The following is a 21968-nucleotide window of genomic DNA, read 5'->3' on the forward strand; positions in this document are numbered from 1 at the left end:
CACAGGAAAATGAAAAGCACCTATTTCAAATTATGTGATAAGCAATGACTTTTCAAAGTTCTTAAGTGATACTGCATCTTCCACCCCACCCATGAGACCAAAGGTGAATGTTTAGACTGCAGTTACATTGTTTCCCAATTAGACTTCAATGATGTCCTTTTTGTTCTCCAGTGCAAATAGCAAAATGCGTGCACTTCATTATGTCTTGCATCAGGTGGTCAGAAAATGCCCTATTTTACTAGTACACTTTGATTGTACTGGGTCTTTTGTTGCTATCATCAACAGCTAAAGTGAGCACACTTGAATACTGAATCCAATCTTGAGTACTATGCATGTACATTACATAAACAAGAAAAGTCACGAAGCCACTGCAAGGCTCACTCTCATGAAATGTGGACACGTGGGACAGTTGGTACGCAGATAAGATTACCATAGTGCAGAAACATAAATGAGGGATAAAGACGAAGGAAGACAATACCCGATAACCACAAACTCACAACCGAAGATATATTCAGTGTAACAAGGAAAAGAGAATAACTCGATGTATTACACAAATGGAAAGACAGGGCAAGGCAAAAGTGAAGAGAACCAGGTTATTCTCTGAGACAAAATTAGAGCCAGGAAAGGCCAAAAATCAACATGTGTTGTGTCTCAAAAAGCGTAATTGAGGAGACGTTAGGGCCAAAGATGTGCTGCTGATGCAGCGTTCTCTCCAATGTTCAGAGATGAGGAAAGCTTCCAGAATCTCCCCAATGGTTGTATTTCCTTTTTGACATTCTACAAACTGTGACTTATGATAAACTTTGCACACTATGGATTCTTGGAGTCCATTAACCCACTGACATAAACTCTAGTTTTATTGCAGCACCAACCACAATAGGGGCACCATGTCTTCCACCTATTTTTTTTTTTCTTCACAAAATTTTAAAAAGTTAGTGGAAGGCATGCTGTCCCCATTGTTATGGAACGACTGTGTAGGGGGAGTTGGTACAGGTTCATAATGGTATCTATACATACAGCCCTAGGTAGGTGACGCTCAGGGTGGTTAAGTAACTTAGTAAAATTATCTGAGTATGTGTACTCAGATACTTTTTGTGTATCTTGAGGAAATATTAGATACATTTTCAAACACGCGCTTCTAACTGTAACTTAATTACTTTTTTCACTAACTTTGTATCTGTCTTTTTGAGTAAAAACGACTAAACACTGTCGCCAAGGAGGAGGTGGCGCGAAGGGCGCGCCGACACTAGGGATCCTCCATGCGCGTGAGAAGCTGCAGCAACCCGTCGAGGCTCCCTAGCCGACACCGGGCACGAGCTCCACTCCTCCTTGCCCTTGCTGCACGTGCTCACGCCCTCGTACTCTCACGTGACATTCCTTGTTCCTCGCAACTCTCTTGTGATGAATGCACAGGGTGAACAAATTGTGTGATTTTCAAACAAGTGCGCGAATACAGGCACTGTTGAGGCACATTATACTTCAGTGGTGTGTTGTGTTTGCAGAGCATAGACAGTGCTGTGCTGCACATTTTTTGCTTGTGTGATGTACTGTATTCATTGTGTACATTTCATATAATTTACCCACCAGAATCGCAGTCACACAGAGAACTAGTCGGGGCATAAGATATTCAGTCCATGGATCAGTGCCATTTTTTGGCAATTGAAATGTTTATTTGTTGCTCAGTGAGCCAATTTTTGTCCCTGTCTCAGTTATCCCCAGTTTAGGTGTTCCTTTCAATGTGTTGCCTGCAATTACGCACAATTACCAAAGAAGGGATGTCTCTGCGGCTCTAGAGTGACACCTATTATGAGCCAAAGGTGAAAGATATGGTCTGCGTGCAGAATTGCAAAAAGTAACTCCACCCCTACTTGGATACTTTTCCAAGGTATTTGTAACTGTATCTCAGTATTTTTTCTGTCAGTAACTCTAACTGTAACTTAATTACCTTTGAAGCTGAGTATCTGTAACTCTAACTTAGTTACTTTTGAAAAGTAACTAAACAACCCTGGTTACGCTCACATGAATAGAACACTAGCACAACGATTGATGAGGGCATAACCTACCTAGGGCTGTATATATAGATGTTGTTGATTAAAATTTCACCAGTTGTGAGTCTGCAGGCATCTTGTCTACTTCATGCTTAAACTTTCTGTCCTCGTCTTTTGCTGCAGTACCATTATGAACCCATTGTTACTGCAGCTCCAATAAGACGAGAGTTTATGTCATTGGGCTAAAGGAGCATGGAAGGCACTTGGAACATATGTTCTTTTACCGTATGATATGAACACACTACCTTTAGGAACCGCCACACAAAATATTTCGTTTGGGAAGTGCAAATTTCCTGAGAAAATTAGTTTACAAGTGTGCATGCAATGGCTGCAATCTCACCCCTGCTACTCCTGGCATGGGGTTACATAAAGTCTGTGAGCACTGTTCACTGGTTGCTGAGAATCGTCTGCTAGCGAAAGCGACCAGTCCAGATGTGGGACTGGCAGCACAAAATGCAACTGCAAAAAGAAATAAAGAAAATAAGAAGGCCTCACTGTTGGGTGACTGGTAGCCGAGGGAAGGAGCATTTCTGACCCGCTCTGAGATTGAAAGCCTTCTTGTGCAGCAGGATTGCGCGCTGCTCTCATACTTTTTGTGCACGTGTGTATATATCCCAGGGCTTCTAGTCCTAATTCCTACTTCTCCTGACAAATGTTTTTAAAAGTCGTTCCATGCTCCTTTAATGGACTCCAGGAACAAAATGGTATGCAAAGTTAATCAAAGTCACGGCTTGTCTAAGTCACACTGCAGTGTCTTCCTCTGTCCTTGTCCCTCATCTACGTTGCTGTGCTGTGCCAACCTTACTCTCATGAAATCAGGGTAGAAATAAAGCAGTAGAAATAGGAAAGAAATCCAACAATCCGGCAATGCTCTGTCTGCCTCATATTTCACACAGAGTTCGTACAGTTGCTATGGCAGGAGGAGAACAGGTGTTGCTCTTTAAAATTGCTAAAACCACCCAGTGCCACGGAGCTAACAAAGATGACACAACACACAATACAAGCCTGAGCATGGGCAACACGAAAAACACGAACATACGTGTGTTGCCCATGCTCAGGCTTGTTTCATCATGGCTTTGCTTTTAGCACTGCATCACAGCAATTAAAATGCGAATGCCGCCCGTCTTTGTAAGGTTAATGAAAATATGGCAAAATACCATGCATTTTTCATGCACTTACAATCCACCATAGAACCCTTGTTATCGAACCCAAACCAAAAGTATTTTTTCATCGGCCAGATACAAAACCACATCGAAAAAAAGAACATGTACGTGCATGAAAATCCACGCTCAACTGATAACTTTTCAATGACAAAATGTGCATAATGTGTGACCTTTCAAAAGTAAGAAAAGTCACTGTAAAATTACATCGAAATGTCTGTATCCCAAAACCTACAAGTTTCTTAAAAATGGATAGCAGTGGTCCATACAATGCTCACCTAAATTTTGCTGACTCACTGGCGATCTTTTGTAAAACTGTGCCAAGATACTTCGAGTCTGACACTGACAGATCAATTCCCATCAGACGTGACTCTAAGCAATGTTTCTGGATCACTTGATGCTGCATCTCGTTGTACAAATTCTTGTCAACTAGCAATTCCTATGAAGACAATGTAAGCATGTGTAAGTACACGCTGGAAGACTGCTGAGCAATTAACACAGAAGATATACTCACTTTTACAGCATGGTAGATGGGAAGACTTTGAAACTTCTTTGCACGGGCACGTTGGACTCTGAGGTGTAACTGCGTAATTTTATTAGTAGATGATGAGTTGACCAATTAGGGATGTTTACAGTAAGAAAATTGTGGAATAAGGTCACACTTATTGAATTGAATGTTCATTACATCAAATAATATTTGATTGGGAAAACTGGGAAAAAAAAGCTACAGCTAGCTTGACTAGTTCCCAGCTCCCAAACACTTGACATGCAAGAAAAAAGAATTGATCCGAACGTACATGAGCATACAAGCAAGAGGGAAAGATAACAGCAAAAAATTTAAGATGAAGACTTATGTCCAAGTGAACTCAACCAAAATTTCTGTGCACCTTGGAATATATGAGGGCTGCCAGAGCAACAGCCTTTATGAGGGAACATGGACTTGTAGCAGAAATTTAAAATATTTCAATTGCAAAGAATTTAAGGAGCCAAAAAATTGTTTTCAGAGTTAGAAGCCATTTGACGCATGCAAGGATGCAGTGGTGAAGCAAGGAGAAAGGAAGGGGAGAACGGTGACAAACTCTGAATACTCTCTTAGAAGACTTGAAAGTGAACATATTCGACACAAGTGTGTCTGGTTGGGTGAGAACTATGATAGTAATGAAAATCTCCAACCAAGTTACAGGACGGGGATACCCGACGTTTCGGAGCCAGTTCGGCTCCTTCCTCAGGGGTGACTGTAGTGGCTGTTGGCAGCAGCGTTCTTGCCGTGGTTCGAATTTCGTGATGCGCCGGATTGTTTTTCAGTCACGTGTGTGTTTTCATGACATAGTTATATACACCAGAGTTCGAGGTAACTCGTTACAAGTAACTCGTTGCTGTAACTAAGTTCCTTTTTTTGGTAACTTGTAACTTAACTCGGTACTTTTGTGCCGTGGTAACTTTCAGAGGAACTCGTTCCTTTTTCAGGTAACTTTGCCAAAGTAACTTAAGTTAAGTTCCAAGTTACTTTTAACTCGCTTTTCACTCACATCCACATATTTTCTTGCTTTCTCTCCGGTTCCTTCATGGCATTTTTTTACCATAAAACGTGATATTCAATCAATGACAGTATTTTATTCAGGAAGTAAGAACCGCTGCCATTGAAATGAAGCTGAACCATTGTGCGCCCACAGGGAGTAAGATGCAAAGCGTTCGAGTAGCCCTCTACCACAGAAACGTCATCATGACATTGGTAGACAGACTGAACCGAAACAAATCGGAAGGAGAGGGCTGGGTTCCACGAACGGGCACTTGTTCGCTGCCTCCCATTGAAAGAAAAGCAGGACCGAGGGTCGCGTCCCTTTAAGGGAGCATATCGTAATCCCCTCAAGACCGTGGCTTTCGTGTGCGACCTTGTTCACCTCCAGCTTCGAGCGTAGTTCAATTCTACTAAATTTGTGGCGCTGTCGAACACTATGACGTCATTTGTTTACAAACAGGGAGAGGTCCATTGTTGGACATAAACGAAAACGATCTAAGCGTGTTGCACTCCTCCGCAGGCAACTCAGGGTCTAACTCAACTGCTCACGTGCGCTGCACCTTCGTAATGCTATTTTGTGTCCCAACTCCCAAGTAACTTGGAAGTAACTCGTTCTTTTTTTTAAGTAACTCAGTAACTGCGAGTTACATTTCAGGCTGAAGAACTTCGTTATTAACTTAGTTACATTTTTCACACGGTAACTTAACTTGTAACGAGTTCTTTTTGACGGGTAACTTCTCAATCTATGATATACACAGTCTGTGGCACTGACACAGCAGACACAATACAGTAGAACCTCGTTAATTCCAAGTCGTCTGGACGGCGAAAAAATTTTGAATTAGGTGGGTGTTCGAATTAAGCGAACCTTGGCACATGGTGAAGGAAAATATATTTATTTGCCGAAGAACTCAGCTATCTTCGTCTGCCGCTTTCCGAAAATGACATCACACATCACTGTTGTTCAAGATGGGCTACAAAGTTGACGATGTCGCTGCACGCGCACCGCATCACCGCCATCGTCACTCCATTCATTTGAGCAAGCCATGTTCAGAACGACGTCCCGAGTGAGACTTGCGGAGCAGGTCTGTTCTGTGCCTTCTATCCTGGTGTACTCTTCGAAAGATGCCAAGCCCTCCTCGGAGCTTGCATCACCGGCAGGAGCTTACAGCACGTTGCAGATCTCGCGGCTGCGATGCCACTTTTTCTTTCATCGTCAGCGCCTTGTACTTCACCCACGGGCTGTCTCCACAGCTCACAGGCAAGAAGTGAACTTCGAAGTGGTTCTCAACACAAGCCCGAAACGAAAACAAGCCAAAACGCGTTCACATAATCCGTTATGGCAGCACAGCAGGGACACTGGCAGGCAAGGAAGCGCGAGGAGGTTACTCCACGGGATTGGTGGCTGGGAAGGAGAAGTTAGCAAGTACGTGGTTTTTATGGCAGGTCATCGTTGCGTGGGTTAGAAGCCTACGGAAGATGATGATATTCGGTAGGAAACCTACAAATTAAGTGGGCAGCTTTCTTCAAATTATGCAGTCAGATTGCAGTACACGAAGACGGGACAGCAGGAATCCTTCAAATTAACCAGAATTTCGAATTAAAGATCAAATTAGTGAGGTTATACTGTATTGAGTGTTTGATAAACATGTGGTAGCAATAATCACTACAGAAACGTTCCTCAATTATTGCAACCTGATCTTCATCAATACACCACTACGGGATAGCGCCACGGGAAGGAAGCATTAGTATGTGTAATATGGTTATTTTTGGTTACATGGGTTACATGGTACACGAGTTAGAAGTTACGTGCTACATGGTTTGTGCCGCAAGCCGCAATGGCTGCGTTGTTGTGTCTTGGACTTTGGGACGGTGAGAGCGGCGGTGCTGGTGTTGCTCTCCGGCGCAGCCCGGTGGCATTACATCTCCCTTCTTTAATTCGGGAAACGCAACACTTCCTTCTGCATTCTAGTCCCTCTTTGTGGTGCGTGAATGTCAGGCGACGCCTGGCATGTTGTCACTTTCGGTGGTCCGTGACACACCATGCCTTCCTTTGCGTTCAGTATGGCAATATAAGAAGGTCGTATGTCCTGGCGATTCATCCTTAATGTGGACCCATCATCGCTGCATAGTACGTAGGATCCAGGCACCGTTGACGTGCAGACTACTATTCCAGGAGTCCACTGACATACTTATGCTTTTGCATAAGCTTCTTGACTTCCTGCACACTTCACTCCGCCATTCCATTCCCCCTTGGATAATACGGACTTGACGTGCTGCGACTGATGTCCTGCTGCTTCGTCAATTCCTTAAATTCGAAACTTGAAAATGGGGGTCCGTTATCTGATATGATCTTCTGCAGCAACCCGTGAGTTGCGAAGACTTCCATGCAAAACGATATGACGTTTCTTGCGTTGGCGACAGTCATAAGTTTCACAATGTAGTAAAAGAAGTAGTCTACCATTGTGATTTACTGTTGCCTGTCCAATGTGAATAAGTCCATTCCCACTGTCTGCCAGGGTAGGGCCGGTATACCGTGACCTTCAATTGGTTCTGGAACGTGCCTCTTCTGATACTGTTGGCATAGGCTGCATGACGCTACAATGTGCCCTATATCGTCAGTCATACCGTGCCAGTATATGGCGTCTCGAGCTCTGAGCTGCATCTTCTCCATTCCACGGTGGGAGGCATGTAGAAGTCTTACAATGTCTGGACGAAGTTTCGTTGGCACAATGAGCCTGTTCGATCGCAGTACTAACCCATCTTCTGTGTGGATCTCGTCTCTGTAAGACCAATAAGGTACTGCTGATGGTGTATAAATGACGTATAAATGTTTGTTGACTACCCGTGTCAAAGAGCAGCCGAATTCGCTTCTTGCTTACATGTCCTACTGCCCAAACCGAGACTGTCTGAAGGCGTGCCATTCCAGATTTTGCCTGCACGTTCGAGTGTGATGAAGACATGACAGTCTGTGAGACAACGTCGTCCAACACTTCACACGGTGCCTCCATGTCTGTTGTCGTGGGGAGTGGTCAAACAATGCTGAGCCTCCGGACGTCCTTGAATGTCACACAATATGGAAAGGTGATGTCCGTGCGCTTCGCACTAGACAACCCAGCCGCAGATCGGCAAACCCGTGAAAAATGTCCGGATTTACCGCACCTGAAACATCTTCATATGTGTCCCATATACTTCACTTCGGTGCGTCCAATTTGACATTTGGATGAATTGAGGACTAAGTTTACCTCTCAAGCGCTGCTCGTAGTCTTTTGTCATGTCCTTCTCTCGTGGTACCCCACACGAGAATATCGTCCATCACTATTTCCATCCCTGGTGTGTTCTTAAAAATATGGTACATTGCCCGCTGGAACACTTCTGGAGCAGATGAGATCCCGAACGGCATTCGTGTGAAACGATATCTTCCGAAAGGTGCTGCAAATGTACAGAGGTGTGAGCTTCGGTTATCCAGCTTAGTTTGCCGAAAACCTGAGGAGGCGTCCAACGTTGAAAATTACTTAGCGCCATGCAAATGGGTGGCGCTGTCGTCCACTGTAGGCATTCGATAATGCTCTCTCATGAGGACTTGGTTCAGGTCTCTGGGATCCATACAGATTCTCAGTTTATCTCCACAGGTGACGACAACAATATTATTGACCCATGCTGCTGGCTCAGTCACTTGCACTATGATGCCGTTGTTTTCCACCTTCTTGAGCTCGGACTTTACACGCTCGCACAACGCTACAGGAACACATCCTCAAATTCTGCTTTTGCGTCTTGTGATGTTACTGTGGCAACTCTTGAGATGAGGCCAAAGGCTTCTCCGACATCTCCGCTGAAAGTAGTTGGAACCTTTTGTGACACAACTATGGAAGTTACTGGTGCTGAACCTCTTTCAGTGGAAACTAATGGGACAATTTCTCCTACTGAGGCAACACGATGTCCGAAAAACGAGGTCAGCTGAATTTCATGGGCATCAAAGCACTTTTCTGTGATAGATGGCAGAGTGCTAGTCGATATCACGTTGCACGTAGCCCCCATGTCTATTTTTACTTGTGTCTTCAGTCCCTCAATATGCACCGTTACAACCCAAGGACCTTTGTGTGCTGTGTCCAGGGAGCCGATGAAAAATTCCAATTGCAGTTCCACATCATCGTCTGCTATTCCATGCAGTTTCTCCTTTTGCTGTTTTTCGACTTCAACCTGCACACTCTGTTGAAGTGCCCAAACTTGCTGCAGCTCCTACATTTTTTTCCTTTTTGCTGGGCAGGTTTTCCCTCTGTGGATCAAGTAACCGCAGCACTTGCAAGGCTCTTTCAAAGCATTGACTTCCTGTTGCGGGGCGCTGGCTTTCGCGGCTTGCATTTCACCACACTGATCGCGACTCAGCTCACTGCTTCGGCACATGCGAATCAACTTGTCAAGGTCAATGACTTCTGCAATTATTTTCTGTTGCAGTACCTTGTCGTTCATGCCCAGTATAATTCTACTGTGAAGCATGCGGTCTTCCATTCCCTCGAATGAACGTGGTTCTTTTAGGGTTCTCAGCATGGTCAGCCATCGTCAAATTTTTCTCCGGGCTTTTGATCGCAGGAACTGAACGCATGTTCTCGGCAAGTCAGGTTCGAAGACGGCTTGCAGTATTCCTCAAATTTAGCAATGACTGCATTGATGTCCTCACGCTTGGACTCATCGTTGAACTTCATTGTGGTGAAGACTCTTCGCGCTTGTTTCCCTATCGCAACTGGGAAAGTGGCTGTCTGAACACCTTTCGGCTGAGTGTACAATCCTGTGGCCTTGGAATACAATTTGAATTCGTTAAGCCATATTCTCCACGATTCACTCAGGTCCCCTGTCATATCGAAAGGCTCGGGAGGCGTAAGCATGTTCGCCATCATGGCTCGTTCTTGACTCGGAGGGCCGTCATAGTTGTAGCAGTAGAGTTACTCACAGTTTCGTTGGGATTGAGCGTTCCATCGAGGTTCATTGACTTCTGACATCATGTAATATGTTTATTCTTGGTTACATGGTACACGAGTTACAAATTTCATGCTACATGGTTCGTGCCGCAAGCCACAATGGCTGCGTTGTTGTGCCTTGGACTTTGGGACGGTGAGAGCGGCACCACTGATATTGCTCTCCGGCACAGCCCAGTTACACTACACTATGCAAGAAAAAAAAAAGAACTTGACCAACACTCCAGCTACTCTTATTCTGAAGTGTTGCAGTCTGTATTCCCCAAACTGGCATTGTCTCCCCATCACTCAAATCATGGTCCCTCCATAAGTAGTGATCTGTTCCGTCAAGCGCTGAATAAATTCCAGTTAGTGCAAGGCGTGCATTACCACTCAACTAGCTCTGCAGGGTGAAACGAGGAGGATGAAAAACACCATTGGTGTTGTCATTATCGTCACAAGAGCAACCACACTCCAATCAGGGCCAGCGCTCACTACTCTATTTTTTTTCATTATTACTCCCAGTTCCCTCAGTGTAGCAGATGACGTTTCTCTACACCAATCAGTGGGCTATACTACCATAATGACAACAAAGCGATCCGGGAGGCTAGTTGCAGGCATTGCCACCGTTGTGTGCGGTTGTGATTTTTAATATCAAATTCTGCTGTATTTATGCATCTGTCAAATGAATCACTTCGCATAGTGCATTTTAATAGGCAGGTTCATGGCTTGGCTTTAAAAAAAGGGTATTGAATGAGTGCTCTCTGTGCTTCTTTAAGGGTCTGTTGACAGAGACATCCAACGGTTGGATCATATCCCAACGGCAGTCTTCCTGGGATCACTGCAAGCCAATATTGTGCCCCGTGAGCTCGTCTCTGACTGGTTCAACTAAATGGCAAGAGCTTTTCACAGAGCTCCGGAAGCCAAAAATGCCAAGGACACAATATATATGCGTTGAAACTGTATTTATGCCAACACACTGCATAACTGAGGGCTTTGTCTGCTCCAGACACTCAATGTCTTGATCTCCTTGGTGGCTGAAACAGCAATGTGTGGCTCTCTCTTGCCCTACTGTGGACGTTGCTGCTTGATACGTGCCAGCTGTGTTGATTAGGTCAGGGTGTGTTAAATACGCAGAAAAGCTTTCGAATATTTGGGAGCACAATAGAGGGGTGCACTGATTATGCGAGTAAATACATCTGCAAAGTGTTATGATGATAGAGTGCACAAGTGGACTGCTCTGAATGTTTTGTTACCAGGTTGGCTAATAAAGCATTTGCATGTACCGAAACACAGGGAGAACAGAGAAAAACCATTTTTCCTTTAGTAATTTCCTGGGCATGTTACAGCTTTATGAGGTATAAATTCAAACTTTCAGAGGTGTTTGCAAAATGTGTTGTAACTGAGGGGTTCGTCCAAGTGAGATACTTACTTTGTTGTATGCTTCCTCAATGTCTCTACTTTTGTTGATGAGATACAAGTTTCGAAGTGCACTCCAAGCAAAATCCAATGGAGCAACCAACCTTTCCAGTGGATCCATAACAGATTCAAATGTTTTGACATAGCTGCCATCTTCAAGGGCGGACAAAAGTATACAGAGGACAAAAAGTAAGGCACCAGAAAAGCTCGCAAACTTGTAGTCACCATAATTAACGCTTGCAGTTCTTACCACGTATGTCATCTTCAAGTTTACAAAGACCATATTCAAATTCGATGATAAGCTTTCCGATGGCACGAAAGCACTTTTCCCCAGTTAGGCTATTATATTCAGGCAATGCTGTATACTTCAGTAGTGGATTGCTTTCTGCTGTATCTTCAGGAACTTCTGGAAGCCTAAAGAAAACAAACAACGAGACTTAAAAAGGAGATACTTTTGTGAAGTGAGACTAGCTGTCAGCAAAGTACTTAAAGGGGCACTAAAATGCAAAAACAACTTGTTCTCAAATGAAAGTCCATGTTTCAATTAGTATAATGCAAGCAAAATTTGTTTACACAGCGCAGCCGTTTAGAAGAAAATCGCAATGGAAACAGAGCGGCCTTTAATGGGATCACCAGGAGGCAAAAATTGGCAGCATCCAATCCAATCGTGGTCGTGTGGATTTGGAATGGGTCCGATCATAGTGTTCCGTATATGCACGGCATGATGCACACTGCTGCATTTTTCAATACTGATTCACTGAATTGTAGCTCAAAACAGTTATCACGAATGTTCCACTGGCAACATTTATGTCCATCGGACAGCGACGCCAGTCCGCTTCGCAACGTGCACTAGGTTTTTCACCGGGACTGCTCCATGGCGTGGCACGCACAGCATGGGCTACACTGATGCACGAGCTGAAAAGACGTTCACTGGTTAGCGGCAAAGCAAGAAAGAGCCCGGTATAATTTCGATTGTAGCTCCGTAATGGAATCCAACTTTTAAATTATGATAACAAGTACAAAATTAACATAGCGTGTAACGTAATTTCAAGTGAACTTGTTTTTCCATTTTAGTGCCCCTTTAAGAGAACTGCTCAAAGCTGAGTTTAACTTTATTTATTTAAAGAGAAACTTTATTTGATTGTTGTTGACTCCAGGTAATGTCCATTTTCCATTATGTAATCATTTTATGAGCATTCAAAGCTTGTCTGCATGACATTAGTTTTTTGTACTTTACTTGATAATATTATTAGATGGACCTGTCACCATTTGAGCGAAGCAGCTACACCACAAAGTAAAATTTAAGATGAAAGCAACAGGCAAAGTATAAATGAGATTTGTAGAAATAAGAAATACAATGACTCGATTATTAGGCCTACACACAAGGTATGCAGAGAGATGAACTACTAAAGGGCTCGTAGAGCACGACCTACTCAGAACGAGTGTCAAATCAAAGCGAAATCTCAACCAAAAATAACCATAACTTATTTGACTTAACTGGAGCTGAACTGAACCAAATCAACACTGTTGCTTCCATCTTGGGACTGAACCACTACTGAACCGAACAAAGAAAATACCATTACTGGTTCAAATAATCTTTTGGAAATACTAAAAATTATGACTCAGAGTTGACCTTTCATATCGAGTTTGCTATCAGGTAATTAGCTGTTGTGGCTTTGATCTCTGTTTTATGAATCCTCCCCCAAGCGATGAATAATACATAGAAGTTAGAGTCAATCATGCCTTAACTGTATGACAGAGGCAGGAAAGAGGGCTTTGCATGCATGTCCACCCATTCACTGGACAAATTCCCTGACAGTCCCCTGACTGTTCCAGTCAATCGAAATTTCCTGATAGTTCCCTGTTTTCCAGGTCTTCCAGGTTGGTAGACACCCTGTTCTTATTCCGTGTCCATCACATGAATACCATTTCCAAGGCCATTTTACTGTAATTCCAAAGGTTTTTTTTTTTTTCTGCTTAACCCAGCTCCGGGGCTGGGTGGTATTTGGCCTGTACCCTTTGCATGTGTGCATTATTTGTTTAAAACAATATTGGTTATCTGGAGACATTGTAGTTCAAAAGGACATTTACTTACTCTCACATCAATTCTTTGTGTATCCATCTTCTAACGCATCATTCATAACCTGGCAGTTTTTCAGTAGAATTTTCATCGTTCACCATTTCTTGGCCCATTATGGCCGTAGCAGCTCTTGTGCTACAGAAACTCCTGATCATCATCAGTCATGATCATCAATTATTGTCAGTAGGTAAACGACAGTTTGAGGAAATCAAATTATAATCTTATTGTCAGTCCACTGAGATGTTCGTGATGCTGATGATGGCCGAATGATAACCAGTGCACATCACACCTGGTGTATTTGACTGTGGGCACTTGTCTGACTGAGTATGTGGAAGTTTATTACATGCATTCTTTCGTACTGTTTGTGCATGTTATTTACTGGTTGCGTGCAGCCCCCAAAACTGTAAATAAGGAGTGGAGAAAAAAGTAACAGCGACAGCTGTATCGTGCACGCGCAATAAGGGCAAGATGAGGCTCAGAGTGGTATTGCTCACACACATTGCTCATGCTTCCCTCATTGTTGGGTCATGTTGTTGTCGTGCAGCCTATGCACGTCTGGTTGCTTGTCCCCTTGGTGTGCTGTACCATTTGCATTCTACCAGCGGCATGTCAAGCACTCTACTCCCTATCTGCCGACGTTGTACACACTCTTCATGGCTGCCACATAGCGTGTGATACACTGACGGCGCTTGTACTTGTACCCCTCACGGCTGCCGTTTTTTGGCAAGGACACAACTTTTGTCAACGACCCATGTGCTCTCCGATTTGCTGCTGCGCCAACCAATGGCGCTCCGAATAAGAAGTCAGGACCTACGCCGTCCTTGAGAAACAAGTTCCCTCATACAGCTATTGTTGTAAAATAAAGGTGATTGTTGTCCTTACTGCATGCTTCCTTTTCCTAGAAAATGTTTTAACTTCCTATTCTAACTACAGTTTAATCACACATATTCTGTACGTCAAACCAGTTAACCGGAAGAATCAGCCGGGAGAGGCTAATGTTTCTGAGTTATTTGAATTTCAGTTAAACCTCTTTTTCAAACCCATATAAATGGGTACAGATGTCCCTTAGAACCGGACAATAACTGATCTATTATGTCTGAATGTAAACAAACTAAACTAACAAAAGTTTTGGTACGACACTGTGCTCAGAATGCCATTCGATCAATAATTTAACAGAGGGAATTATCCTCCCCTAAAAGACTATGATTAATAAACACAATTAATTAATATGTATAGCATAGTGGAGAACTGCAAGGGGCCGTGCTGCACTGAAAACTCGAACCTGACCCATCCTGCAGGCTCGGTTAGGGCCTCACAGTCGTTTTGACTCTGGGAACTGGCCTGGTTCAAGTGCTGTCCAAGAATTATCAGGCCCGAGCTTTTGTCAGTTGTTTCTTTTCACATCGTTTGTTTACTTCTCTGATTGAGAAGCTTTGGTCAGTGACGCATGGAGCCCTCATAGATCATACCATAGGCGCCGCCCTCGGCCCCCCAGAACATAAACTTGGGGGGGCGCCTCCCCCAGGAAGTCCTGCAAAGAGACTGACACCAACCTTTGGGGCTCGGCGCACCCGGGTCAAATATTATATCATTATATTGCGTGCATTTCGGGTCAAACACAGAGGATTCAATGCAATTTCTTCTTTTTGCACTCGGTTTGCAAAGGCTTAATGCCTTCAGTTGTGCACATGTTCACTGTTTACGTTCTCTCTGTTTTTTCTTTTTCTTTTTGTTCTTTCTTCCTCTTATTTCTATACCAGTTCTGCATACATCATAGGATCCCGCAAGAGTGTGTGATTCTTCAGCTTTATTTTTTTTTTCGTCATTTTTCTTTTCCTTTTCTTTCGTTCTTTTTGTTTCCTTTTGCTTTCTTTTTTTTCTTTGCCTCTTCTGTCTTACCCCTTTCTCTTTTTTTTGCAATAACAAGCCGACATCCATCTGGCTTACCTTGCCTTTCTTTTTTTTCTTAATAAACAAAGCCCCCCCCCCGCCAGAGTACTTACTTCGCGGTGCGCCCTTGCCCCCCCCCAGGAAAATGAAAACTCTCCACCTCTGGATCATACAGAAAATTTTTAGCTTCCAGATTCTGGACTATGAAGGAATATGAAAAAATATCAAATTGTACAAAATTAAAGCTGCACTTTCCTATACAGCGTTACTCGTAATACCCTATTTTTCTGGACTGGACGTCATCCCTGAAGGAGAAACGTCGGGCCCACCCGCAAACGGCGTTTTCTCAACGCAGCCTAGGAGCTGGCACAAAGCCTGTGTTCACGGCCCCGGGCGGTATTTCTCGTCATAAGTGCCAGCTAGTATAGGCTGGCATAACATATGCAACAGGTATCACTTGAAAGACATGCAGTATAACCTTGCATAAATGCAATCTGGTGACCAGACAACAAACACGGTGCACCGACTATCGGCATGGAAATCTCTTGCCAGTACTTCTGCTTCTGTCCGCTGTTCTCCAGCTATAGACTCCCACTGATGTTTCCATTTCAGTTCGTCAAGAACGAATGAGTTGCAACAAGAAATGGATGACGCAGGCACAAAGACAAATACAATAAGTACTTTTTTTTGCATAACCAGACTGCTCGGAACACTCTACTGGCTGCAGCGATATCTACGCCTTTTGTAACACGTGTTCCAATGCCCCCAATTATTTTCTATCCCTTTCCAGCAGCAGCCTATTCTGTCTGCGAAGAAGACCGAGAGACACGGACACAGAAGACGACACACGTAAGTTCTCACACAGCAATAATTTACTGGTTAATTTCAACTTCAAATCTAAAAATCTTCAAAGGGGTGTGAGAGGGATAAAAGACGCATTACTATAGCGTTCCCGCGCAAGCACGGTAGTGTACTTGAAGCAAGGCTGGCAACCTTTACGATCCCGTAAATGATCCACAAGTTCTGAAGACCCATCCATTCTTTCAACGTCTGCTGCATGTTCCCTAATCTGGTCATTGAGGCACAGGCGTAGATTTCAAATAACACTCTAGAGTCTAGAATACATTTCCTCGGTATTCTAGAGTGTTATTTGAAACCTACTGTTATCTTTGTTGACAATTGTATGTTCGTTCAGAAATTGGCTTCGCGGTTGCTCCTGTCTTATTGGAAATTTATCTAAATAGATTGGATATCGAGCTGGGCAAGCCTACGAGTTGTGGAAGTCAAAGGCGTATTTTGATTTGTCGGTTTGTTGATGACATCATTGTTACCTCTGATGCTGGTTCAATATGTGCGGATTCGACCTTACAGTTTGTTAGTGCAGTAGCACCCGAGTTGAAGTTTTGTGTAGAGCAACCTTCTCAAGGGATGCTGAGGTTTCTGGACCTGACATTTCATTGTAACCCGGTTTTTTGTTGGTCATATGGAAAATAAAACTGCACCAAGCAAGCCGGCCCTGCCCTACTCAAGCGCACATTCTAAACTTGTCAACTTCGGTGTTTGTTCATCCCTCTTGAATGCTGCAACGAAGAAAAGTTGTTTTCGTTTCGTCTGGGGTAGTTTGCGGAAGCAATGTGAGAGACTCACGGAGGCCGGGTATGACAGCCAATTGATTGCAAAGAGGACCATGAAATTGCTTGAAAGTTCACAGCGTGGACCATGCAATGATGTAAACTCTCGTAATGTTGTTGTAATTCCCTATTTCCATGCAGTTGCATACAACATCCTTGCTGTTGCTAAATTCTATAATATCAAAGTTGTTTTTTTCTAGTACCTTTAAATTAAGTCATTTGACCCCTTTCAGCTCTAAGTCTGAATCTTATGGCGTGAGGCACAGGAAGCCTTTTGTTCCTTGCAAGCAGAACGTTGTATATTCTATTCCGCTTGAGTGCGGCTTAGTGTACATCGGCTAGACACACCGGAGCCTCAATGACCGGATTAGGGAACATGCAGCAAACGTTGAAAGAATGGATGGGTCTTCGGAACTGGTGGATCATTTACGGGATCGTAAAGGTTGCCAGCCTTGCTTCAAGGACACTACCGTGCTTATGTGTGAATACTACACACACAGAAGGTTGTTTCGGGAATCTTCGGAGATCACCACCAGGGGAAACGTAGTTAGTAATCAGGGTGTCTACCAAACTGCAGCCTTCAAATTCCCTGACTATTCCAGGTTTTCACTGACTATTTCAAGCAAATTCCCTGACAAAAACAAAAGGGAACTTGGTGCCTGCTCATACGTTTTGATACCAGATCCAACATAAAACAGACCATTTATTAAGTATTAGTGAGGCTACCCTACTTTTCTGCGTCAGAGCTTGTCATACTGGTGAACTGCTACTCCCAGTAACGTTGCTGCGGCATCGCCTCTCAACCACCGGTCGGCACTCACGATTCGCCGCGCATCATCACGGCACTTGTCTGCGATTTTCCCTGACTTCAGCTGCTTTTTAGCCAAATTCCCTGACAATTCCCTGACTTTTCCAGTCACATCAAAATTCCCTGACTATTCCCTGTTTTCCAGGTTTTCCAGGTTGGTAGACACCCTGGTAATGCGTCTTTTATCCCTCTTGCACCCCTTTGAAGATTTTTAGCTTTTAAGTTGAGATGAACCAAGAAACTATTGCTGTGTCTGAGAACTTACGTGTGTCGTCTTCTCTGTCTGCGTCTCTCGGTCTTCTTCATGGATCTATACCAGCTAGCCTGCACCCTCTCCTTTGTTCTATTCTGTCTGGTCCGCTTCATTCTGTGTTCCATTTGCGTGTAGTTGGCATCTGTGTCCACACTGTCCATGCCCACATAGCTGAGTTCCACAGCTGCAGACGGGTGGTTCCGGCCAAATGGTCAGGACGGGCACGTCGTTTCTTGCGCTTGCTGCTCAGATCGGTTCGTCTCAGATGTTGGTGTCTGCTTGACAGCTATTGTTCGCGGAGCTGAACGTAAAAACACTGAGCGCTTTGCGTTTTTGCGTCGAGAAAATGTCGTATGAGGGTGAACCTTCATGCTTCAAAAAAAAAAGAAAACAGCAAAATAAATAATGCAACAAAGTTAGGACAGTTATGAGACTATGAAAACCCGCAAAGAACTGCTCCAAATGTATATATATCCGTCAATATGATATTTTTCGTGGTTTCGTTGGAGTGAGGTATTTGATGCTCTCAACATCTAGAGCCTGCTGTTGCAGTGTATTTCTGAAAACCCTTTTAAAATTATTTAGCTATACTGAAAGAAACTTTTACCATTATGTATCCATAACACCGGTGAACTATATTACAATGAAGATATGAGCAAGACCATTATTACTGTGCCGAAACATTTTTTGTGGACCTGAGAAGTAAAATATTGTGCTCAGATAAATTGACAGAATGGCATAAATGCAGGCTAGCTGGCTATTCCCCCCTCTCTCTGTCTTCCCTCGCACCGTCTACATGTTCATGAAGTTCGTGTTTATCGATTAAACGTTTTGCTTATGATCTTCCCTCAAGCAGGCTTGCCTTATCATGCTCAGATAAACCAGTTTCAGCTCAGAAAATGAAAGCTGGGCATAATGACTGCACGGAAACAATAACTCAAACTATAAACAGTTGGACACACATTCAGTGCGCATGTCACGGTCACTTTGAATAACTGAAACTAGTGATCTTTTTTCTGCAAGCAACCGGGGATGAGAGAGGGAGCAAAAAGAAAAAGAAAAGTTCTCTCACTTCAGACCCCGTGTCAATTCCATGTAGAACACGTCTTTAGATTATTTGAAAATTCAGTTTGGCAATGCGTGCAGCAATCTTTGGCGCAGTGCTTGCGCTTGGTTGGGGTACCGCATGACCCGTCAATCATTTCGAAACCAAAGTACCCGGCATCTGCCTCAACGTCGTAGACCACTATAGTTTCATGACCAAGCGTACAGTCAGTAGGAGAGGCACAGGTTGCAAAAGCCTATTAAGGCAACCGATATTTCCAACAAGTGTAACTCTCTTGCCTGTGAAAACGATCATTTTTCGAAGATACTGCGTATACAAGAACTCGAGTGCTCAGAGCTGTAGAGCAGAGCAAGCTCTCCTATTCTGTGTGCTCGGTTTTCAGGTCGCGGAAAAACTCAGACTTAAGAAATAACATTCCGACTTACAAGACAATATATTTACTCCTGGAAGGTACAGGCAGTCGCACAGAGCGTTGAAAACCACCGAAGAGCGCTCTTCGCGTTGCCCATGTGAAGGATGCCATTTTGAACCATACTCGGATATGACGACTTATGACGACACACCCCCAGTGTATTATGGGAAGATGGGAGGTCATCCTGATTTCCGGATGAGTAATGTCAGCTTTCAGTTTGGTAGTTTTGAGTTTTGCACGGCTTTCCTCGTTTGTTTGTTTTCACGCATGACCAGGCTACTCGCATAGCAGCGTACACGTGAACGGCGATGTGCTATGGAAGAGGTGTGTGCAGATAACTACAGTCCACGAGTAAGTTTGCCAAGGAGCAGAGATTAGGTGAAGTTACGGTCGCCGCGGGTGGAAACCCGCGGCTCGCGATGTCGAACTTATTATCTAGTTGCTCCTGCTTCTTCCGTCTCAAATATGGGCCCGAAGAGGTGGAGTCATATCACCGTAGTAGGAAGATCGACAAAATGATTCAAAAAGACAAGCAAGTTATCAGACGACAAGTGAAGCTACTGTTGCTCGGAGCAGGCGAAAGCGGCAAGAGCACATTCTTGAAGCAGATGCGTATTATTCACGGCTACAACTTCGAGGAGGGTTTGTTAGCCGAGTTCAGAACTGTCGTCTTTCAAAATGTGGTGAAGGGTATGAAGGTGCTAGTAGATGCACGACAGAAATTGGACATTCCATGGGGTGACGAGAGAAACGGAGCTCATGGCTCACGCCTTATGCGATACGAACCCAGCTTGGTTTTGGACTCAAGTACGTTCTCCGATTATGCTCCGGCTGTGCGGGCACTTTGGCAGGACACTGGCATCCGCACTGCTTTCGAACGCCGGATCGAATTCCAGCTGGTAAGTAGTCACTCATGCTGTGGTGGTGACTGTTCAAGTGTCTTCTTGTCTTATTTACACGTTTTATCTCTGAGAATTTGTTGGTGTTGCCCACCTATATTGGTTGGTGGATGTGAGTGTACACTTCCTAGGATGTTGGAAGCAAATGCTGTTAGACACCTTCCAAGAGTGTATCTCTTTAGAATCTGTCTAACAGTATTTGCTCCACAGTAACACTAGCATAAATACAAACAATCTTGTGCCTCATCTGATATCTGGTATTTATACGAACAAATTGTGGCACACTGTGCATATGCGTCCCAATATAAATATTTTGAGTCTGTGTTTGTCAGCCACTGCCAGCAACATACAGGTATTGTTGCTTACATGACTACATTGGCATGGTAAGAGGATTTTTGCCCACTAATAGCTCATAGCTCTAGCTGTTATTTGTACGTTCTAGTGTGGTTATGCAATATTATAGTATGTCTTTTATTAACTGCATAATGAACGATAGCCTATCACTCCCTTCTTATCAGTAACCAGCCATTTATTTTCATGGATAAAAACAAAACGTCACCAGCCAGTGTAGGCATGAACGTGTAGAAAAAGAAAAATAAGATACTGCCAGAGTTGAGTTGTGTACTGCAAAGCTGCTCTTCCAGGAAGGAAGGCAACTTGTAGAGTTAAGCTTTGTGTGATTCTGATTGTGCCCTGAGCTTCATGGAACACAGCTAAATTTTTTGTCTTAGGGCTGCAGTTACTGCAGAAGTTTTCTTTAGAGCAGCTCAACCTCATCATTTTCAGTGTTTGATAATTCCATGATGTATCTCTTGGCTGTCCTTTGCGCTGTTTGAATAATACAAATGTGCAAATAATTGAATTACAAACCTGCAAATAGGACAGTGTAAGTGCTGGTGGAAGAGATCCGTGAAGAAATATAAGCCTGAGCTCGGGCAACACTCTCAAGAAGGATGACACAATAACAGCTCAAACCAGCGATGATGTGTTCGCAAACGAAACCAAATTAAAAAACTCCACGAAAACCTCAACCTGACTACTATTCCCCCCCCCCCCCAAAAGGCTAAAAACAGAAAATTTCGTACACTTGGCCGTGAGAAACAGGCCAGCACGAATCCACCAACCGCTTCAAGGATGGGCAGATCGACGCAGAAGATTGGCTTACACAATAGCCACAAGGCTCAATGGCGAGCGCTTCTCTTAACAGTCACTTACGCGTTAAGGGCCATGAAACCAAGCATTTTAAACCATGGAAGTTTCATTCCAAAGTGGTTCACAATTATTACGCTCTTTGCAAATGAGCCGCAAAATTACAGTCAGGACATCTTTCATTAATGCACTGAGAAGTTTGGCCAATGTACGTACACACTTTGGCGGAATGGAATAGACAACATTTTTCGCACAGGGAACGAAGGAAAAAGTTCCGTGATTCTTCTCACAATCCACTTTGCATCGTAAAAACGGAGTGAGACCATCTAACCTAAAAGTCTTACTAAAAACAAGTCCAATCCCATGCTGTCCAGATCCATGCATATACAGTGCATACATATGCTTTTGTTGCTATTTTGTTCAACTCTGGTTCAACCAGAAATAATGTATTCAGGGCCAGTTCAGTTGGGCACCCTGTCAGTTGCAGTCTCATAATTTACTCCCTGCGCTGCTTTTCAGGGTGATGGAGTCCGCTACTTCTTTGAAAACCTTGACCGGATAACAGCAAAGGTCAGTTCATTCTGTTCACAGTTCACACTGTGAGAAAGTCGTTATCTTACCATCTGATGCGCCTGAGTACACCATGCCATACCATGTGTATTCTGCTTGGTATGCATCAGCGAAC

The 21968-nt window shown here is 43.8% G+C and overlaps 2 protein-coding genes across 2 annotated transcripts in view; one reads left to right on the forward strand and one right to left on the reverse strand.

The window, feature by feature from the left end:
* The window catches only part of LOC135391509 (uncharacterized), an 85176-nt gene extending 65798 nt beyond the window's left edge, over positions 1 to 19378 (reverse strand). Inside the window, exons 1-5 of the mRNA XM_064621774.1 lie at positions 19249 to 19378; positions 11346 to 11509; positions 11109 to 11248; positions 3723 to 3791; positions 3487 to 3647 (exon numbers count right to left, since the gene is read on the reverse strand). Coding sequence (XP_064477844.1) covers positions 3487 to 3647; positions 3723 to 3791; positions 11109 to 11248; positions 11346 to 11509; positions 19249 to 19346 — 632 coding nt within the window. The 5' untranslated portion in view covers positions 19347 to 19378. The remainder of the gene's footprint in view (positions 1 to 3486; positions 3648 to 3722; positions 3792 to 11108; positions 11249 to 11345; positions 11510 to 19248) is intronic.
* A 23-nt stretch (positions 19379 to 19401) lies between these two features.
* LOC135391510 (guanine nucleotide-binding protein subunit alpha-12-like) overlaps positions 19402 to 21968 on the forward strand; it is a 53144-nt gene continuing 50577 nt past the window's right edge. Inside the window, exons 1-2 of the mRNA XM_064621775.1 lie at positions 19402 to 20134; positions 21803 to 21853. Coding sequence (XP_064477845.1) covers positions 19655 to 20134; positions 21803 to 21853 — 531 coding nt within the window. The 5' untranslated portion in view covers positions 19402 to 19654. The remainder of the gene's footprint in view (positions 20135 to 21802; positions 21854 to 21968) is intronic.

Source organism: Ornithodoros turicata, chromosome 4, assembly GCF_037126465.1.
Source record: "Ornithodoros turicata isolate Travis chromosome 4, ASM3712646v1, whole genome shotgun sequence".
Lineage (NCBI taxonomy): Eukaryota > Metazoa > Arthropoda > Arachnida > Ixodida > Argasidae > Ornithodoros > Ornithodoros turicata.